Source organism: Typopeltis vanoorti, chromosome 13 (assembly GCF_054136105.1).
Source record: "Typopeltis vanoorti isolate ZY-2024b chromosome 13, IOZ_Tvanoo_1.0, whole genome shotgun sequence".
NCBI classification, from domain to species: domain Eukaryota; kingdom Metazoa; phylum Arthropoda; class Arachnida; order Uropygi; family Thelyphonidae; genus Typopeltis; species Typopeltis vanoorti.
In genome coordinates, this window is record NC_143561.1 from 27,343,093 (window position 1) to 27,361,314 (window position 18,222).

Consider the following 18,222-nt stretch of genomic DNA (forward strand, 5'->3'; position numbering starts at 1 on the left):
CATCTATATGGATCACATTATGAAAGAGTGGCATTATGTCGGATATTAGAATTGGAGATGTTAAACTTAGCTCTTTGCTTTATGCAGATGACCATGTACTCTTAAGCAGATCTGGTGCAAGTCTCCAGGATTCACTAACTAAACTGAATAGTAGCTGTAACAAATTTGCTATGAAAATCTGCAATAAAAAAAAACCAAAACTATGAAAATAGTCAGAAACATTGAAAACATCAACTGCACTGAATGAAGTGCCTATCAAACAAGTAAAATATTTCAACTATTTAGGCACAGTTTTTAGTGAAGATGTCAAGTTAAATATGCAAATAGACAACAGAATAAGCAAAGCTGTTTTTGGTGGGTAGTCAGCTGAATAAATTTATATATAATAAGAGAGAAATTAGCCAAACTACAAACTAGCAATATACAAGACAATGTTCAAGCCAGTTTTAAGTTATGGATCTGTGAGTTGGGCACTCAAAGATTAGAGACCACAGATATGAGTGTTCTGAGAAAAATTAGGGGAGTGAATAGATGTCATCAATAGTAGAATCATATTAAAAATGAAGATATTAGAAACAAACTTGACATTGTTAGCATTCAAGAATGTGTAAGCAGGGCTAATCTAAAGTAGTATGGCCACTTAAATAGAATGGGTGAGGAAAGGTTAGCAAAACAAGTCTTTTTTGCCAGAATGGAAGAGAAAATACCCAGAGGAAGGCCAAGATCTAGGTGGATTGTTACAATAAAAAAAAGTGCCTTAGAAGATGGAAATATAAGATATGATATTGATGTGTTGACAGATAACAGATTAATTTGAAGGAAAATTGTCAATAGGAAGTTAGTAATGGTGTTAATTTTTCATGTAGCACTATCATATCCTATCATGTATAGCACTATACATCCCCTGAGGGGTACGTTCAGGAATTTGATGGACGCTCCACCATAACCAGTTATTATTGTAATCCCTGTAAGTTAGTTTGTAGTTTGGCTAATTTCTCTCTTATAGCTTTTATTTGTTATAGCTTATAGGCATTTTCAGAGACACTTCCTCCTAACCATCTGCCATCACTCCAATTTCCTTTTAAGCGGTATAAACTTTCAACTAACACTGTTGAAAGTTTGAACACCATCTTGTAAACTAGCAGTTTACAAGACAGTGTTTAAACCAGTTTTAAGTTATGGACTGAGAGTTGGGTTAGAAATAAAGCACTTGATCAAAGACTAGAGACCACAGGGATGCAAAAAATTAGGAAAATGAACTAATGGCATCAATAACAGAATCATATTAAAAATGAAGATATTAGAAAGGAATTTGACATTATTAACATTCAAAACTTATCAGCAGAGATAATCGAAGGTGCTATGGCCACTTAAATAGAATGGACGAGGAAAGGTTAGCAAAACAGTTATTTGATGCCAAGATAGCAGGAAAGAAACCCAGAGGAAGACCAAAGTTTAGGTGAATTGATTCAGGCAGAAGTGTCTTAGAAGCATGAAATGTTAGGAAAGTTGTGGATAGGAGATTAATAATAATGTAAAATTAATCATGTGGTACTGTTAGTAGCCTGAACACCTTCCTTGAGGTTACATATCAGGAAAATGATGAAGAAGAAGATAGATATCCTAGAACCTAAACACTGTTTCAGTAGGATAGAAATATATTTCAAAAAAATATTTTGTTTCACTCTAGAATAATTGTCTTGAGATCAAAGTGTATTTGTTCTTGAGATATTTATTTCAATCCTTGCCATCTATATAATGATTAAATGTTAAATAACTATCCACCATACTATAATGCAGCAAATTAAACAAGAAAAACTTTTTATTTGAATCAGTAGCAGTGTTTACCCCACCCCTCTTTTTTAAAATTTTTTTAATCAACCTACAGATAAAAGATGTAACAACTAAAGAACAGCAATGTTGTGTATGGGTAAATAAGGATGTTGATACTTTCCAAGGCATGGGATAGAACCAATATTAAGCTACCAAACATTGGCTCTGTCTCACCATTTATACCTTCACTGCACTGATGATGTCTCCTTAAGAGAAAAACATGCTTCAATTATTAAACTGACTTATTTTTATTCATCTGTACTGTGTGCTCATTCCATGAAACCACAGGATAAAATATTAGCATCTGGTGATCCAGTCCAAAGTGAGGACACGTGCCAAAGTTAATTTTGTACCTAAGAATTAGAAATCATATATTTTTCAATGTAAGTTGAGAGATTTCTTTATCAAAACCAAAATACAGAAATATTATATAGTTTCCATTTAAATTTCAGGAATTAGAATTTATGCATTATTTTAAACTGTCTAACTTGGATTGATATTAGTCTACTCAAGAGTATCATACAAGGCATAATTTAATCATTATTATTATTATCCTAAGACCCCATGGTGTCAACGACTCATCTAGGAGATAATCTACATAATTAATGGCCAAACATTTCAACATTTGTAATTGGTGTATTATTATTAAAGTTTATGATGTTTCTTTCTCAAAATTAATTTGTTTAGGCTGTTTTTCAGCTGGCTTCCAGTAGGTAGTGTAAGCAAGCAAGGTTTTCCTTCCAGGAATTTGAGTTTCTCAAATTCCTGGAAGGAAACATTCAACATTCTTAAATTCATTCAACAACTGATAAAAATTAACTGTAGAACCCACACCATTCCAGATAATGAGTTACAGTTTAAAATCATGATATGGCAGCAACGTCTGTAAAAGTCTTTAAAACCATTGTACTATAAAATCAACCATTCATGATGAGGGCAGAGAATGCCATTCACCATATTCCAAAAAAGTTATCAAATTGCTAATAATGTCCCCTTAAAGTATGATATGAAGAATATGATGATAGTATTATATGACAATTTTTTAATACAAGCATTCTATTAACAATTTTCTTCCTAATTAGTCAGTCATCTTGACAGGTTTTCTACAGCACTTCTAATTTCATCAAACCACCTAAATCTTGATCTTCCTCTGTGTCCTGGTCCCTCTCCCGCCCTGGCATCAAATACATGTTTTGCTAACATTTCCTTTCCCATTCTGTTTATGTGTACATACAACCAGAGATTAGCTCTACTCACATTCTGAAATGCTAACAAAATTCCTTCCTAATACTTTCGTTTTTAATATGATTCTGCCAATGATGCAACCTTTTCACTCCACTAATTATTCTTAGAACTCTCATATCTTTGATTGGCTGCTTTATTTCTAATCCAACTCTCAGATCCATGAGTTACAAACAAGTTTGAACACCAAGTACACTGCTACTCTTGAGTTTCAGTTAATTTTTCTTACTCTATATAAATTTATTCAGTTGACACCCACTCCTTATCATACCAGTTTTGCTTATTCCAGTGATTTCCATTCACTAAAAGCTGTGCCTAAATAGTTAAAATGTTTTATTTGGTCTATAAGTTCTCCATTCAAGATGTAACTGATGTTTTCAATGTTCTGCCTATTTTCATAGTCTGCTTTTTATTGCTGATTTTCAAACCAAATTTGTTACAACAGTTATTCAATTTAGTTAAGGAATCATGCAAGTATGCATGTTTCCTTCACATAGTTAACAAATAACAGTAATCTGCACTCTTGTTTCACAATTGATTTAACATTAAACCATCTTCTTGTACCTCCTTCAATTCTAACCGCTGGCTTACAATTCAAATACAGACTATGTATTGCTCAATATCATGTCCTATTCACATCATATTACTGTAGCATTTTTGAAAAGCTTTTCTCTTGTCTCATGCCTTTTCCAGATCTACAAAACTTAAATATGGATCCTTGTTTTATTCCCATGATTTCAAAAACTATTTGTCATAAGGTAAAAATCTGATCAACTTCTATTTGGTCTGAACCAAACTTGTCTCCAACTTTCACCTTCTACAATTGTTTCCATACAAGATTTATGCTTATATAAATCTTATCTGGAATATTCAGTAAGGATGTTTCTCTGTAATTCTCACATTTCACTTTCTTTCACTTTTTAAAGATGGGCCTCTACTCAAGTCATCCAGAAATCACCCAGATTTGGTATCAGAGTTGAATTCATCTGAATTATGCAGTGCACCCACTATAAAACTTTTAACTGCTATACTTAAGCATTTCTGATCAAATATCAGCTACTCTGGCTGCCTTTCACATTTCAAGTTTTTGATTGCTCTTTCAAACCTCAAGTATTTGATATGCATTCTTCTTGAATATTTTTACCACTTTTCTTCTGTCACTTTTTATTTCATTTGACAGTATTTCAAAATAATTACTCTAGACATTTAAAATATCATTATATTAGTTTTTATGGCCCCTTTTTCAACTGATTCCTTTTACAATACCCTATTCCACATTTCTAAGCTTTCTCTCCCTCCCCTCCAATTGTCTTCAAAACATTTTGCCACTTTCCTGATATTTTTTGGCTGCATCTTCCCATTACTTTTGTTTGGCTACAAAAGTTTAGCTTTTTGTTTAGATAAAAAAAAGTCTCATTGTCCAATTCCCCATTTCAATGTTTGCCCACATCACTCCACTTGATACTGCTTGTCATTCACAATTATCCTCATGTTAGTTTCAAATACTACAGTTACTCCTTCTTTCCTGTGTTTATTATTGCTTGAATATATCATCCTGTTATTCAGTAAAACTCACTTTCCCCCCCCCCCAATCATTTGCTTTTGCCTTCTTTGTTTCAGTAGCACCAGTCATATCAATACTGTACTTCTCTAATTCTTCTGCCAATTCTGCTTTTCTGTTGTTACTTCTTATATTGATGTTGAATTGGGATTTGTTTCAGTAGATGACTTTTCATTGTTTGCCCTGGTTTTGAAAACAGTGTTTTCAAAACACTGTACTTGTTTAACTGCTGTAGCTTCCAGATGACATGACATTTCATCTTGTTATACTACTGTTGTCTTATTTTAAGCTAATACAAAATACAATTTGGTTGGCTAAATCCCAAAATGTCAGCACATTCTCATTTGTTCATTGTTGCTATCTACTAACAAGTGCACCATGAGAAGGTGAGGACGGACATAAGGTCAGAAGTTCTGGTTGATTCTCTACATTCCTTTTAATGGATACAGAAAATTTTCAAATCTTTCTACTACCTTTGGGAAAGAAAATCTGATCAAATCAAATTATGGCAGCTGTTTTTCTAGTGTAATTTCTGACATGATGAATAATGAAGAAGAAAAAATACATAAAACCATACAGAATTTCTCCTGCCAATTCCTCTACAGACATGTCAAGTAACCAGGTCTACATCCAAAATTAAATAAACATGAAAGCTTGTAGAACACATATAATTCCTCATGTGAAGAAGTTAATAATCAGAGATTCAGAAAAAGAAATCGCACAACGATCAGGAAGGATTTGAAGTTGAGTCCATGAAACAAATATTTGGAATCAGCAATGATCCCAAATACTCCAGCTTCAGGGACTCAACTCCACTTGTAATGAATACAATACAATATAATTAGTATAATATTAGAACCATTAAGAAATAATAGCATGCAGGAAATCATCAAGGCCTAGCATGCCCATTAGAAAACAGTTACTATCTAATAACTGACATCCAAATTGATTGAGTGGATAATACATCAACTTCTCCAACTGAAAGGATGTGAGCAGGGTGGTTGTAGATGTCTGTACTTGGCAGATGAATTTTAATGTATTATCCACTCAGCCAAATTGGCTGAGTGGATAATACATATCTGCTTAATGTGGGCTTATAGGTTCTTAAAAAGAGCCATGTTCATTTACTAGAGAACGATTTCTGGATTATTTAACCCTTAGCTCACCCATTCAGTATTAATTCTAATACTAAAGGATTCAGTCAATGGAGATGCATTACAAGAATCTAAACACGTTCCATCTCAACATCAATGGATCAGGGATGGGGGTCAGCTCCTGCTGGATTTGAATACACTGCTTGGAAAGAAATCAATGGACACCACAGTGTGAGGAACAAACAGCCATGGCACCCATCTTCATAAAATGTAGGACCTTCTTTCACTGCAGTGACTGCAGCAATCCTACAGGGCATACTTTCCAAAAGCATATAATAGTGATCAATGGGAATTTTGGAACATTCTTCCTGTAGGCACATAATGAAGTCCTGGGCTATTGTGAGGAACATGTCCCTTGACCTCACCCAATGCTCTAGTTCATCCCACAGATGCTCGATAAGGTCAAGATCAGAGCTCTGTGGAGAGCAGTCAAGTGTGGTGATGTTCATGTCCACAAGCCACACAGTTACAGCAGTAGCAGCCATATGACATGATGCATTGTTGCTGAAAGAGACAATGGTCAGATGCATAGAAATACCACAAAGTAGGAAGCATTGCATTGTCCAGAATGATCAGATCTCTCTCTCTCTTAAAGTTTAATGTTCATGGCACCACAAACAGAGATCCAAGATCAAACCAGGAAAAACAGGAGCATACTATCACACCACCACCTCAAAATTTCATAGTTGGGGTTACAAACTTTGGTAAGAGATGTTTGCCAGGCATCCATTCATCTGCTCAGTAGAGGGTGCAGCATGATTTGTCGTTCCATAACACAGCTTTCCAAGTTTCCACATCGAACTTCACAAATCTTTGCACCACTAAAGATGATGCTGCATGTTGGTTCAGTTTCCATGGTAGACCATCAATGTGAGGCTTACACATTGATGGTCTACCATGGAAAGTTATGTTGTGAACCTCAGTTCTGAATATTTTTGAGCAGATTTGTGTTCCAGTCAATGCTCAGAACTCTACATTCAACGTGTTGACAGATGAATGACAGTTTTTACATATTATCCTTCAAAGCAACATATGGTCAAGTTCAGTGAGTGTGGTGGATTGTCTACTGAAGGTAGCACTTGTAGTTAACTCCCTGCACTTCCATCTCAATATCGTATCACTGATTGCTGACCTGGGATGGTCCAATTTGTAAACAATTTGTCAAACAGATAGGCCTGCAACATGACATCCCATCACAATGCCTCTTTCAAACTCTGTCAGTTACCTTCTTGCAACTATTTCACCTGGACACAGTTGCACTGACTTGGAAGCATCATATTCCTCCAATTTATACTGGCTACAAAAATGTGACTTGTTACAGGGCACAATGCATTTTGCCCATAGGGGAGGGGGGGTGTCTATTGACTTCTTTCCAAGCAGTGTATATTTAATTAAAACCAGAATCAATGCTCTGCTAACTTGAGCTCATACAATTCAATTTGGTGAAGAAATGATGACAAGAGCATAGAAACTTTGGGTTATGCTGCTATCATACACATGGAGGTACATGTCAGAAGACACAATTAAATAGCGAGAGTTATTGAGAATAAATTAAAAAACAAAAGTCAAATAACAGTAGTAATACAAGTAGCAGAATCCCATTATAGGATATAAGACTAACAGTGAATCGAAGAAGCCCAACCTTGTAGCAAAGAGAGGAAATAAGTTGGTCATTATCAATGTACAAGTTGGGTACTGAGCACATAATTCCCATCCCCAGTCATGAGATAACTGCTTACTATGCTGAAAAATGAAACTTAGTGTGTTTACCACATCATACCAAAATTTACTTCTGCAACTTTATCCTTTAGAGGTATATGGTGTAATCCAAGTTATATGGACTTACTAAGCTTTGGATTCTCTCGGGCTAATTTCATGATAATCTCTCTTTGTGTGTCTTGCAAAGCACACTGATCACACCGAAGCCTTATGAGGGAATGAATCATCAATTCTCCAGGTCTGAAAATGGATAGCACATGATATTGTTTGGGGGGGGGGGGTTCTTCTGGCCCTATGTGTGGGATCACACTACGATCACACTGTTTTCAGTGTGAAGTTAGAAAAATAAAAAATAAAATAAAATAAAATTTACTGCTTTTTATGAGTGGGACTCATGCTGTTAATTCAAAATTTTTTAACATTCACATGATAACAAAAAAAAGGATGAATAATATTTATTAAAAGGCCATACATCTTAATCTGAAAATTACAGATTACATTAAAGAATATTTATTAATATCCATAACCAATAATGTGCACAGAAGCTACAGTTTAGAATTGGGAGGGGGGGGGAGTTTCTATGCTAACACAAAGAACAAAATTAGAAAATATAGAAGAAATGCAGTGCATTTCTTCATCCCTCACAATTATATAATTACATTTCAGTAGACCTGAAATGAAGCAATTGTTAAATATACAAAAAAATATGACAAAAAAAAATTTTTTTTTCTGAAAATTTAGTTTATTTGGGAAACTGAACACATGTAGTCTTACCATGTATCCTTCTTAAACAATAATGTACACCAGTTTTACTATTGGCAGCTTTATATACAGATGTAACAAAACCAAACAGTGTGGATTTGCTTGACCCACTTGCAGAAGGTGGTTCTAAAGAGCACAAATTATGATATACATCTATTTCAGCTGGAATATCTAGAGGGGAGGGGGAAAACAGAAAGATAAGTTTAATAAATACTTAATAAGTGGTGAAAAATAATACTACTATGATAAATTACTAACACACTGGATCTATGTTATAAACAGTATCCATTTAGATAAACATCTGTTTATATCATAGGTATATTATCACAAATACAACATAAAAAGTTTATATCTGGTCAAGATTAGATCTTATCTTCAATACGAGTATAATCAAGCAGATAGTCTGAAAAATGGAAATGGTATTTTCCCAGGCTTAATAAAATATTTAAAGCAATTAATAATTTGAAGTGATATTTGAATTTCTTTTGAATATCCTTTCAAATACAGTAACTAATAAATATCTGAGAAAGATACGAAAGAAATTTTGGAACAAGTTAGAGGAACATCTTTCATTAAAGATGTTTAAATGTTTTAGCTGTTATATTGCAAAGGTTCTGAAAGAAATAAAAGGAACTTGGAAACTTGATATATAAAGTTTTTTCATATACAAAAATATGTTTAATATAAATTAAAGTTCCACTAGAACAGTAATGAATCTGTCTGTTATTTGGAGAATAACATGGAAGTAGAATTCAAAATGTTTGATCATTTTTCCTTGAAAATCCTTTATATGAGAAGGAAAAAATAGAAATCTTGAAGAGATTTCTATTTAGAAAAGTACAAAGAAGGAACAGTTTTGCAATTTTTCTGGAAGAACACAGGAATATTCAAAATTGAGGAGCTTATTATCCAATCTGGAACTCATTTCCCTTATTGTAAATAGGATATCTACCAGGGATAAATATTCAGGGTGTGCTAGGTGTGTAGTGCTCATCCAGCGAATAGCAATATCACCAATAGCATATTTTTGCATTTATTCCAGTTATAGAATCCCCTAATTGTTTTCAGACTTCGGGTGATTCCTGAAAGAAAACACAATATACTAATGTTTCACGAAGAGGGCACTTTTCTGCACGTAAATGTTGCAACACATTGGCCAAGGTTCTTAGGAAATACAACATAAGAACTTTATTTACTCCTCTTCCGAAAATCCACTCCTTAGTGAGCCGTCCGAAACCTAGACATCGCAACCTTAAATATCCCGGTGTTTAACAGATTTGGTGCAACTGTGATATACCATATTTTGGCCAAACAGAGAAATCGACCAAGTTACGCACTGAAGAACATAAGAGAGACGAGTCGAAATGGAGGTAGCATCCTGTGTTAATGACATCTTCATCATTTGGAATCACAAAAAGAGAAACTAATAGATTATCTAAACAAAATTAATTGCTTCCACAACACTATCAAGTTCACTTTGGAACTAGAAAAAGATAATAAACTTCCATTCCTAGACGTCCTTATTAAGAAACAAACTGACAATAGCATCAACCTGTCGGTATATAGAAAACCTACTAACAAAGGATGCTACCTCCATTTCGACTCGTCTCACCACATATCCCAGAAACTCAGCATTATCCATATGCTCAAAAAAAGAGCTATACAGTGTACCACAGACCCTGGCAACTTCCAAGAAGAATTAATGAATATATCCAGAGATCTATCCCTAAATGGCTACCCTACAAGAATCATCAACAAGATTCTCTTCAGTGACATACAACAAAAATGAGATGAAACCGAATACATCAACTCTATTACAATTCCATTTGTTGGTACCATATCCAAAAAATTAGCTCTTCTTCTAAAACCATATAATATCAGAGTAACCTTCAAACTTATTGAGACCATTCAAAAGTTTATAAGATCACCGAAAGATAGCCATCCTTTCTACAAATACTCTGGAGTTTATAGCATACCCTGTTCATACGGTATTAATTACATCGGACAGACATCTAGAAGTTTTGAAACAAGAAAGAAGGAACACATAGGCTATGTAAGGAACAACAGACAAGATATATCAGGCCTTTCTTCCCACTTTGCCTCTACCAACCATAATATTGAATGGGATATGAGCCATATGCCCTACATAGAAGAGAACTACCATTCCAGAACATTTAAAGAAGCTGCTACAGTCGCCCGTTCAACAGGTAACTTAAATAAGAATCAAGGCCTAATCTTACCAGATATATGGAGAACTCTAATCAGATCATTTAACCAAAAAGAAATGAACTTTCATGAAAATTACAATAAATTTCTCAACAAATAAAACGTTGTACTTGTGGCACACGTATTATATCATTGTATCACGCACAGTGATAACTTATATAATTTTTAGAATTGTCGGTTAGTTTCCTAGTTTTTGTTACTTTCTATTGCTTACCAGCGTATCCTTTGAAAATGCTGACGGATATTAGTCAGTGAAACGTCAGATATTAAACTATTATCTACTTGACTAACATATAGAATTAAGTCTGTAATTTATTAATGTTGAAAGTTTATTTTTCACTTGGTTAGACTATAATAAATTTAATTTAATCCTTTATCCAAGTGTGAGCAAACAAAGTTTGCACCTGAAAATATCTTCAGGACTGAATATGGTGTTGTACTACCTTACTGGGATAAGGTAGTACAACACTGGGCAACTCGTAGCAAAGGTGGACCAAGGTAACAACACTCCTATCCCAGTATCCTCCATAATGTAAAACACATCTCCTTGTGGATATGTATCGTGTTATGCATTAAGGGATTGGCACTACCCAGACTAGTTTCGACCTTTATTGAAGTCTCTTCAGTGGGAGCCAGGCCCAGAGGTGGAGGTAGTACAACACCATATTCAGTCCTGAAGATATTTTCAGGATTTTCACACTTGGATAAAGGATTAAACTGAATTTATTATAACATATATAATTGTTTTTCTTCAGCTTCTATAATGTCTAATATTTATTATATACAATGAAACAGGAAAGATTATGGTTTTAAGCTATCGCTTTAGAAGAAAAGAAGAGTGTCCCAATTTTCCAATCTTCTAAGATTTGAATGTTTTTGTAAGTAAGTTCTTGAACTGATAATATCGGGTAAGTGGAAAACAGAATTTCAAGTATAGTGAGGGAGTTCACTCTTAGGGGTTAGTGTAAAAGGAATGACTCCAAGATCCTACTTTCCAAAAACTTTTAATTTTGTTATGTCTGCATTAGCAATTAAATCAACAGATCTTGCTGAATTTTTCCAAAATACCAAAAAAAGATGTATATGGAATCGTTATCCCTCAAAGTTCCTACTACATCACCGGCATATACTAATAACTTATTTTCCTTCATACTTGAAAAAACTGTTATTGCTTGCACAGCACATGTATTGTCAATTTCCTGCAAGAAAGGTTTAAGAACCAATGTAAAGAGTAAAGGACTAAAATAGCAACCTTGTTTATTAGTAATGGACCAAGAGGGAAACCTTGCTTGACTCTTTTTTGAATTTTGACCAGGTTTGATAGAAATCAATTAACTAGGTGGAGGGTAGTTGAATTGCCATAGGCACCTTTAATAATAGATATAAGCTTTTTACCCACACCAATTTGCTGGAGGATGTGGAAAAGAAAGGGATGCCAGATATATCAAATGCTTGAGTAAGGTCTACTACTGATAGCACTGCCATTGGCAGCTTTTTTTTTTTTTTTTTTGTATTAACTAAGTTAAGTAGATCACATAGCAGAAACAGATCAAATTCTACTGCTCAGCCTGGAACTCCATACACCTGTGTACTTTTAATTCGTGTCAGGACAAAATTACACACGATAAAATTACACAGCCAAAATTACATGAAATTACACAAAGATGAAATTACAAATAGATAAAAATACACTAAGAAAAAATTACACAAATGTTCCATTAATTTTGTAATACTTTATAAGACCTACCTGTTGACTTTAATTCGATTAAAATATTATTGGTATTTTGTTGTCAAATTAAATACATAAACTTTATTAATATTGCAAAAATTACTTTTATTTTAAAAAATAATAAAAAACAAACACTAAGTCATATAAGCTATACAACGTAAAAATTCCAATCGTCTATTAGAGTCATAATTTTGTACAATATTTGAAATAAGTTGTTTTAACGAGATGTACCCATGACGTCCTGGGTTTTGTTGACCAGTTAAATGCTGCAAATAGTTTTTATGTTGTAAAGATAATTCTTTAACAATGTTATCCAAAAAGTTCCAAACAGTTGGATGGGAACACTAAAAGAGCGACTGAAGTCCATAGTGCCATCCTTCGATACAATTTGTAGTTCTAGCTATACAGTTGGCTGGAGACTGTCTATGGTTCCAAGTAGAAATATTGAATAGAGGTTGTCTATAAGTGCCGTTCCTGAGCTGATGACCTGAAATATATGTACGTTCGAAGTAAAGGAGAACTTGCTCCATTTGTTCATTATATTCGTCTAAATTAGAGAACAGATCAGCAACTTCTAAAAATGTTTCTAACACTTCTTCTTCTGGTAAAAATGCAAGTGATTGTAACATTTTAATGTGTACTGCAAATGACTGATTGGATTCATATAGATATTTTAGTCCACATTCATTTACTTTGCATATAATAGATTGTGATAAGTGGAAAAAGCAGCCACCAATTTCGATGTTTTCAAACACGGCACGGAAAGCATTCATTGCTGTTGTTTCAAAATCGGTCAAAATTTTTTGTGGTCAAGCTTGAGGAATTTTCTCCAGTAACATGTTCAGCATCTTCACGTATATTTCTTCCTGGTAGAAGAGCCAGTAGACAAGGAAAAGCGACGCCTGAATCATATTGGACATGGATACTGTATAACTGATAATATATTTTTGGAACCACTTTAAATGTACCATCTGCTAGCAAAAATCGTTAACTACAAGTTGATCTAGAAGAGTCTTGTGACCAATTAGTATTATACATTCTGGATCTTCTGCCCCGGAATCATGAATAATCCATTTAGAGTATTTCTCTGGTATTTCAAAGTTTTTGTTATCTGGATTTGACAAAACATTTCCGATTGTTTTAGCTTTGGATCTATTTAATCGCCTCGTCATGGAGCTCTTCTTCGGAAGGCACATTTTTAATCCATCTGATACAGTCACTAAATTGTTAGCTATAATTGGACGAGCCGTTGCACCTGGATTCGACATTTTCCTTTTCATTTGATTTGCAAGTTGATGAGCTTCGGATTCAAAAGTCCTATTAACATGACAGTGTTCTGAAGACTCACGGATAATCTTGTTGTCTCTGGTATGGAGCAGCGATCAACAATGTAAAGTTCTAAACATTGCACAATGCCAATGAATAGTTCCGATAGCAGTTTCAAGGTGACGAACAAACTCGAATCCTTTGTAAATTATAATTTGACCACCTTTATTGCTAACGCCATACTCAAAATCAGCCATTGGTAAATTAAAAATTCATTAAAAAAATTAATCATGAAATTTATTAACTCGCACGTTATACGCTAGTTGTATTACGAGTCACTAAACTAGAACTGAAGAATGTAAGACAAAAATTTACTTATATACCTACACCCAAACAATTCTTAGAAATTTTTGACCAGTTCATAATGATTAACAATTGTCGATTAGTGATTTACCCCTTGCTGGTTATAAATTTTGTACAATTTTTTGGTAAATTTTATTTTAAGTGTAATTTCTTACTTGTGTATTTTTTCCTTTTAATTTTTTTCTCAGTGTAATTTTCATAATTTCGAAATTACTTGTGTAAATATTTTCCTATTTTTCCTTTTAATTTTTTTCGAAATTACGAAATAAAATTACATTTAATTTCTTATATGTGTAATTTTTTCTTTTTTGAAATTACAAATCATTTTTTGTTTAATTTCTTATGTGTGTAATTTTTTCTTTGTGTAATTTCTTCCCTGTGTAATTTCGTCCTCATGTAATTTTGGCTGTGTAATTTTATCATTAAGTGGTGCTTAAGGGACAAAGCTGTAAAACTGAGAGGAGACCTCAACATAACCTTTAAAGGAATGCAGAGAATCGACCAGTGATTCTGACCTAATTTCCAATCCTCACCTTCTCGTGGTGCGCCCTGTTGGGTATCTACCTGGATACTGAACGAACAAGGATGGGCTGGAAATTTGGGATTTAGCCGACCAAACTGTATTCTTATTGGCTTAAACCAATATAGAAAAGGTACAACATGACAAAAAAATTTCATGCCAGCTGGGGCATTGCCCAGTTAAACAACACCCCAGTTGTTTTCACCAAGAACCAGGGCGAACAGCGAAAAGTCAGCTACTGGAACAAATCTGAAAGCACACTCCAACTCAACATCACCTGAGTTAAAGATCAATACTATCAACATAAGAAGCCTGAATGGCAAAGAAATGGAGCTAGCTGAAGACTTAGATAAGTACCAGATCGACATAATAGGGGTGACTAAAATTAAAAAGACAAACACTGGCGAGATCTTTCTGAGCAATAAATACAAAATGTTATATTCAGGAAATGACAATCAAGGAAAAGAAGGAGTAGCCATAATATTCAACACAAAATATGAGGCTAATCATCTAGAATGGCAGGCAGTCTCAAGTAGAGTGATGTGGGCAAATATGAGAATGGGAAACTGGACAATGAGACTTATTTGTGCCTATGGTCCAACAGAAGGTTCTACTAAGGTAAAAGTGGAGGAATTTTTTGATGCTTTAGAAAAAGCAACTGACACAATGAAAAAGGAAAAGTTGGTACTTGTTGGGGATCTAAATAGCAGAGTAGGAAATGATTGTCAGACATACAAAAATATTTTGAGAAAATTTGGAGAAAAGAGCAAAGCTAATAATAATGGCAAATACTTGTTGGATTTCTGCTCAGGACATGGACTAGTTATTACTAACACCATGTTCCAACATAAAAATGTGCACAAATTCACACGGAGAGAAGAGGCAAGGAATAAAAAAAGTCTCATTGACTATGTTATTGTTGATAGTGATGTTTTCTCCCTGGTGCAGGACACGAGAGTGTGCAGAGGATTTGAAATTGGAAGTGATCACTATTTAGTCTTGAGCAGGATAAAATTGAATTTTATATTGAGAAGAATAACATGTAAGAAAGTTTTAAAGCAAATAAAAGTGGAGCTGCTCTCAGATGTGAACTGTAGACTAAAATACAAAATTATTATTGAAGAAAAAATGAAAGAGTTTGAGAACAGCAATCAAACCAAAGATTCAGTGGTAAGTCCTGAAGAAAAACACTGTTTGATTCAGTCAGAGAGGCATGTGGTGAGGTTGTCTGGAAGGATAGAAAAATCAGAACTCCATGGTGGACACAGGAAGTTAAAGAGGCAGTGAAGGAAAATAAGAAAGCATATCAAAAGTTCCTGGCAAATAAGTCAGCTTGTGCTCTTAGAGAATACAGAGACAAATGTAAGAAAGCTAAACAATGTGTAAAACTGGCTAAACAAAAGTCATGGGAGGACTTTAGCAAGAACATAGAAAATAAATATCAAGAAGGTGGCAAAATAATCTGGAGGTTGTTGAAAAAGCTTAGAAATGGAGGAAAGATGATAAAAAAGCTTAGAAAAGGACTTAGAGATGATAAACGTGACATGAAAGTAGGAGAAAAATATATCCTTGAAGTATGGAGTAATTACTTCGAAAAATTGCTAAATGAAACAAGCAGTGATAACACAGTGGTAAAAAACACTAACCAGGCATACAGGCAGGAATACATATCCATACTTGAAGTAGAAAAAGCTATCAAAGGCTTGAAATGTGGAAAGGCAGCAGGAGTAGATGATATTCGACCAGAAATGCTTAAGTATGGTGGTATAAACGTCTTACAGTGGCTGCACTACATAGTTCAGAAAGCCTGGACAGAGGGACGAATTCCCGATGATTGGAGTAGAGCTCTCATAGTACCCATATATAAAAATGGAAATAAAATTGAATGTGAGAATTACAGAGGTATTTCCCTACTGAGTGTTCCTGGCAAGATCTATGCAAGTATACTTGAGAAATGGTTGAGAAGAATTGTGGAAGAAAAGCTTGGTGAAGAACAAGCTGGATTCAGGCCAAATAGAGGCTGTCAGGATCAGATCTTAACTTAACTTGACAAATAGTTGAGAAAGCATGGGAATATAACAAAGATCTGAATTTAAGTTGCTTTTCATATCCATGTTTCTTTCTAACCTTCGATAAATGGTATTTTAATTCTTTAATTATAAAAATCAAAATTCTCTTCCCATTGCTTACAGGTGGATTATATTGCAAAAAAAAAAACCTGTTCTGTTGTAAGTAATGGAATGCCCAATACATTACATAATCTCTGTTCCAAATACGCAGGGCAGCTGTAGAATGCATGTTCTATTGTTTCCAATTGGTAACAGATGTCACAGATTGGATCTCCGATGTTGAAATACCTCCATTTGATGGTGTTGACTGGAAGGGGGCCATATGCAATTCTCCAAGCAAGATCCTTACTGTTAGGGTATACTTGGAACATCCACAAGTTGTAAAACAAAGTACAGTGGTACCTCGACTTCTTCTCTTCTTTCTTAGTTTTCTTTGGCCCCATGTTGAAAATAATACGCTGATCAGTGAAATGGGCTTATCTGGTAGATTACTCAGAAAATGAATGTGAAGCTACAATAAAACACGTCACTTATAAAAAGAAGAAAAAAAATTGCACAGGCTTACTATATAATTGCTTTTCTTTAGCTTCTGTAATGTCTTAATATTATTATGTTCAACTGAGCAGAAAGATTATGGTTTTGAGTACTATGGCTTTAAAAGAAAAGGAAAGTGGCCCTACTTTCCAGTCTTCTAGCATTTCTAGGTTATTGTGTATAATTTTTTGGACTGGTGATATTGGGTAAGTGGAGAATGGAATTCCAAGTATAATGAGGGTTAGTCCAAAAGGAATGCCTCCAAGATCCCACTTTCCAAAAACTTTTAATTTTGTCTTGTCTTCAGTAGTAGTTAATCCAATGATCTTGCTGAATTTTTCCAAAATACCAAAATATATATATATGGAATCATTATCCTTCAAAGTGCCCACTACATCATTGGCATATGCTAGTACCTTATTTTCCTTTATAGTTGAAGGAACTGTTATTCCCCTCGCACAGCATGTTATTGTCCCCCTCCTGTAAGAATGGTTCAAGAACCAATGCAAAGAGCAGTGGACTAAGAAAGCAACCTTGCTTGATTCCTTTCTGAATTTTGACTGGGTTTGACAGGAACCCATTAACTAGGAGGCGGGTGGTTAAATTGGCATCGGCTCCTTTGATAACAGATAGCAGCTTTTTACTTACACCAATTTGCTGGAGGATGTGGAACAGAAAGGGATGCCGGACATTATCAAATGCTTGAGTAAGATCTACTGATAGCACTGCCATCGACTGTTTTTTCATGTTAACTAAGCGGATTATATCACGTAGCATGGATTAAATTCAACTACTCGACCTAGTACTCCATACACTTGTGTGCTTTTAATTATGTATCTCATTCCCATTTTTGAGCCTGTTATTGATAATGCGGAAAAATATCTTGTAGTCAGTATTAGATAGAGAAATAGGTCTCCAGCTGTTGATTAAGGTGATCTCTATTAGGTTTTGGAATGAGGACAGTATGGCTTGCTACAGATTCACGTGGTATGTGTTCTGATGAGAGAAAAGAATTGAATAGTATAACTAGAATGTGAAAAATAAAATCCCAGGCCTCGTGATACAGTTCTCTCCCTAGACAATCAGATCCTGGCATTTTCTTATCAGGCATTCTTTATAGGCTGTGGTAATTTCAGATGCTTTATGGGTCTATCAAGCCCATCTTGGATATGAACAGGAAAGCCATTAATGTTCCAAGAGTTATAATTTCCAACAGTCTTCAAACACATTTTTGTTATGTTTTT

At 34.4% G+C, this 18,222-nt stretch overlaps 1 protein-coding gene across 1 annotated transcript in view; it reads right to left on the reverse strand.

The window, feature by feature from the left end:
• PAN3 (Poly(A) specific ribonuclease subunit PAN3) overlaps positions 1 to 18,222 on the reverse strand; it is a 339,191-nt gene that overhangs the window by 187,783 nt on the left and 133,186 nt on the right. The window contains exon 8 of the mRNA XM_090403152.1: positions 8,284 to 8,442. Within this exon, the coding sequence (XP_090259278.1) occupies positions 8,284 to 8,442 (159 nt within the window). The remainder of the gene's footprint in view (positions 1 to 8,283; positions 8,443 to 18,222) is intronic.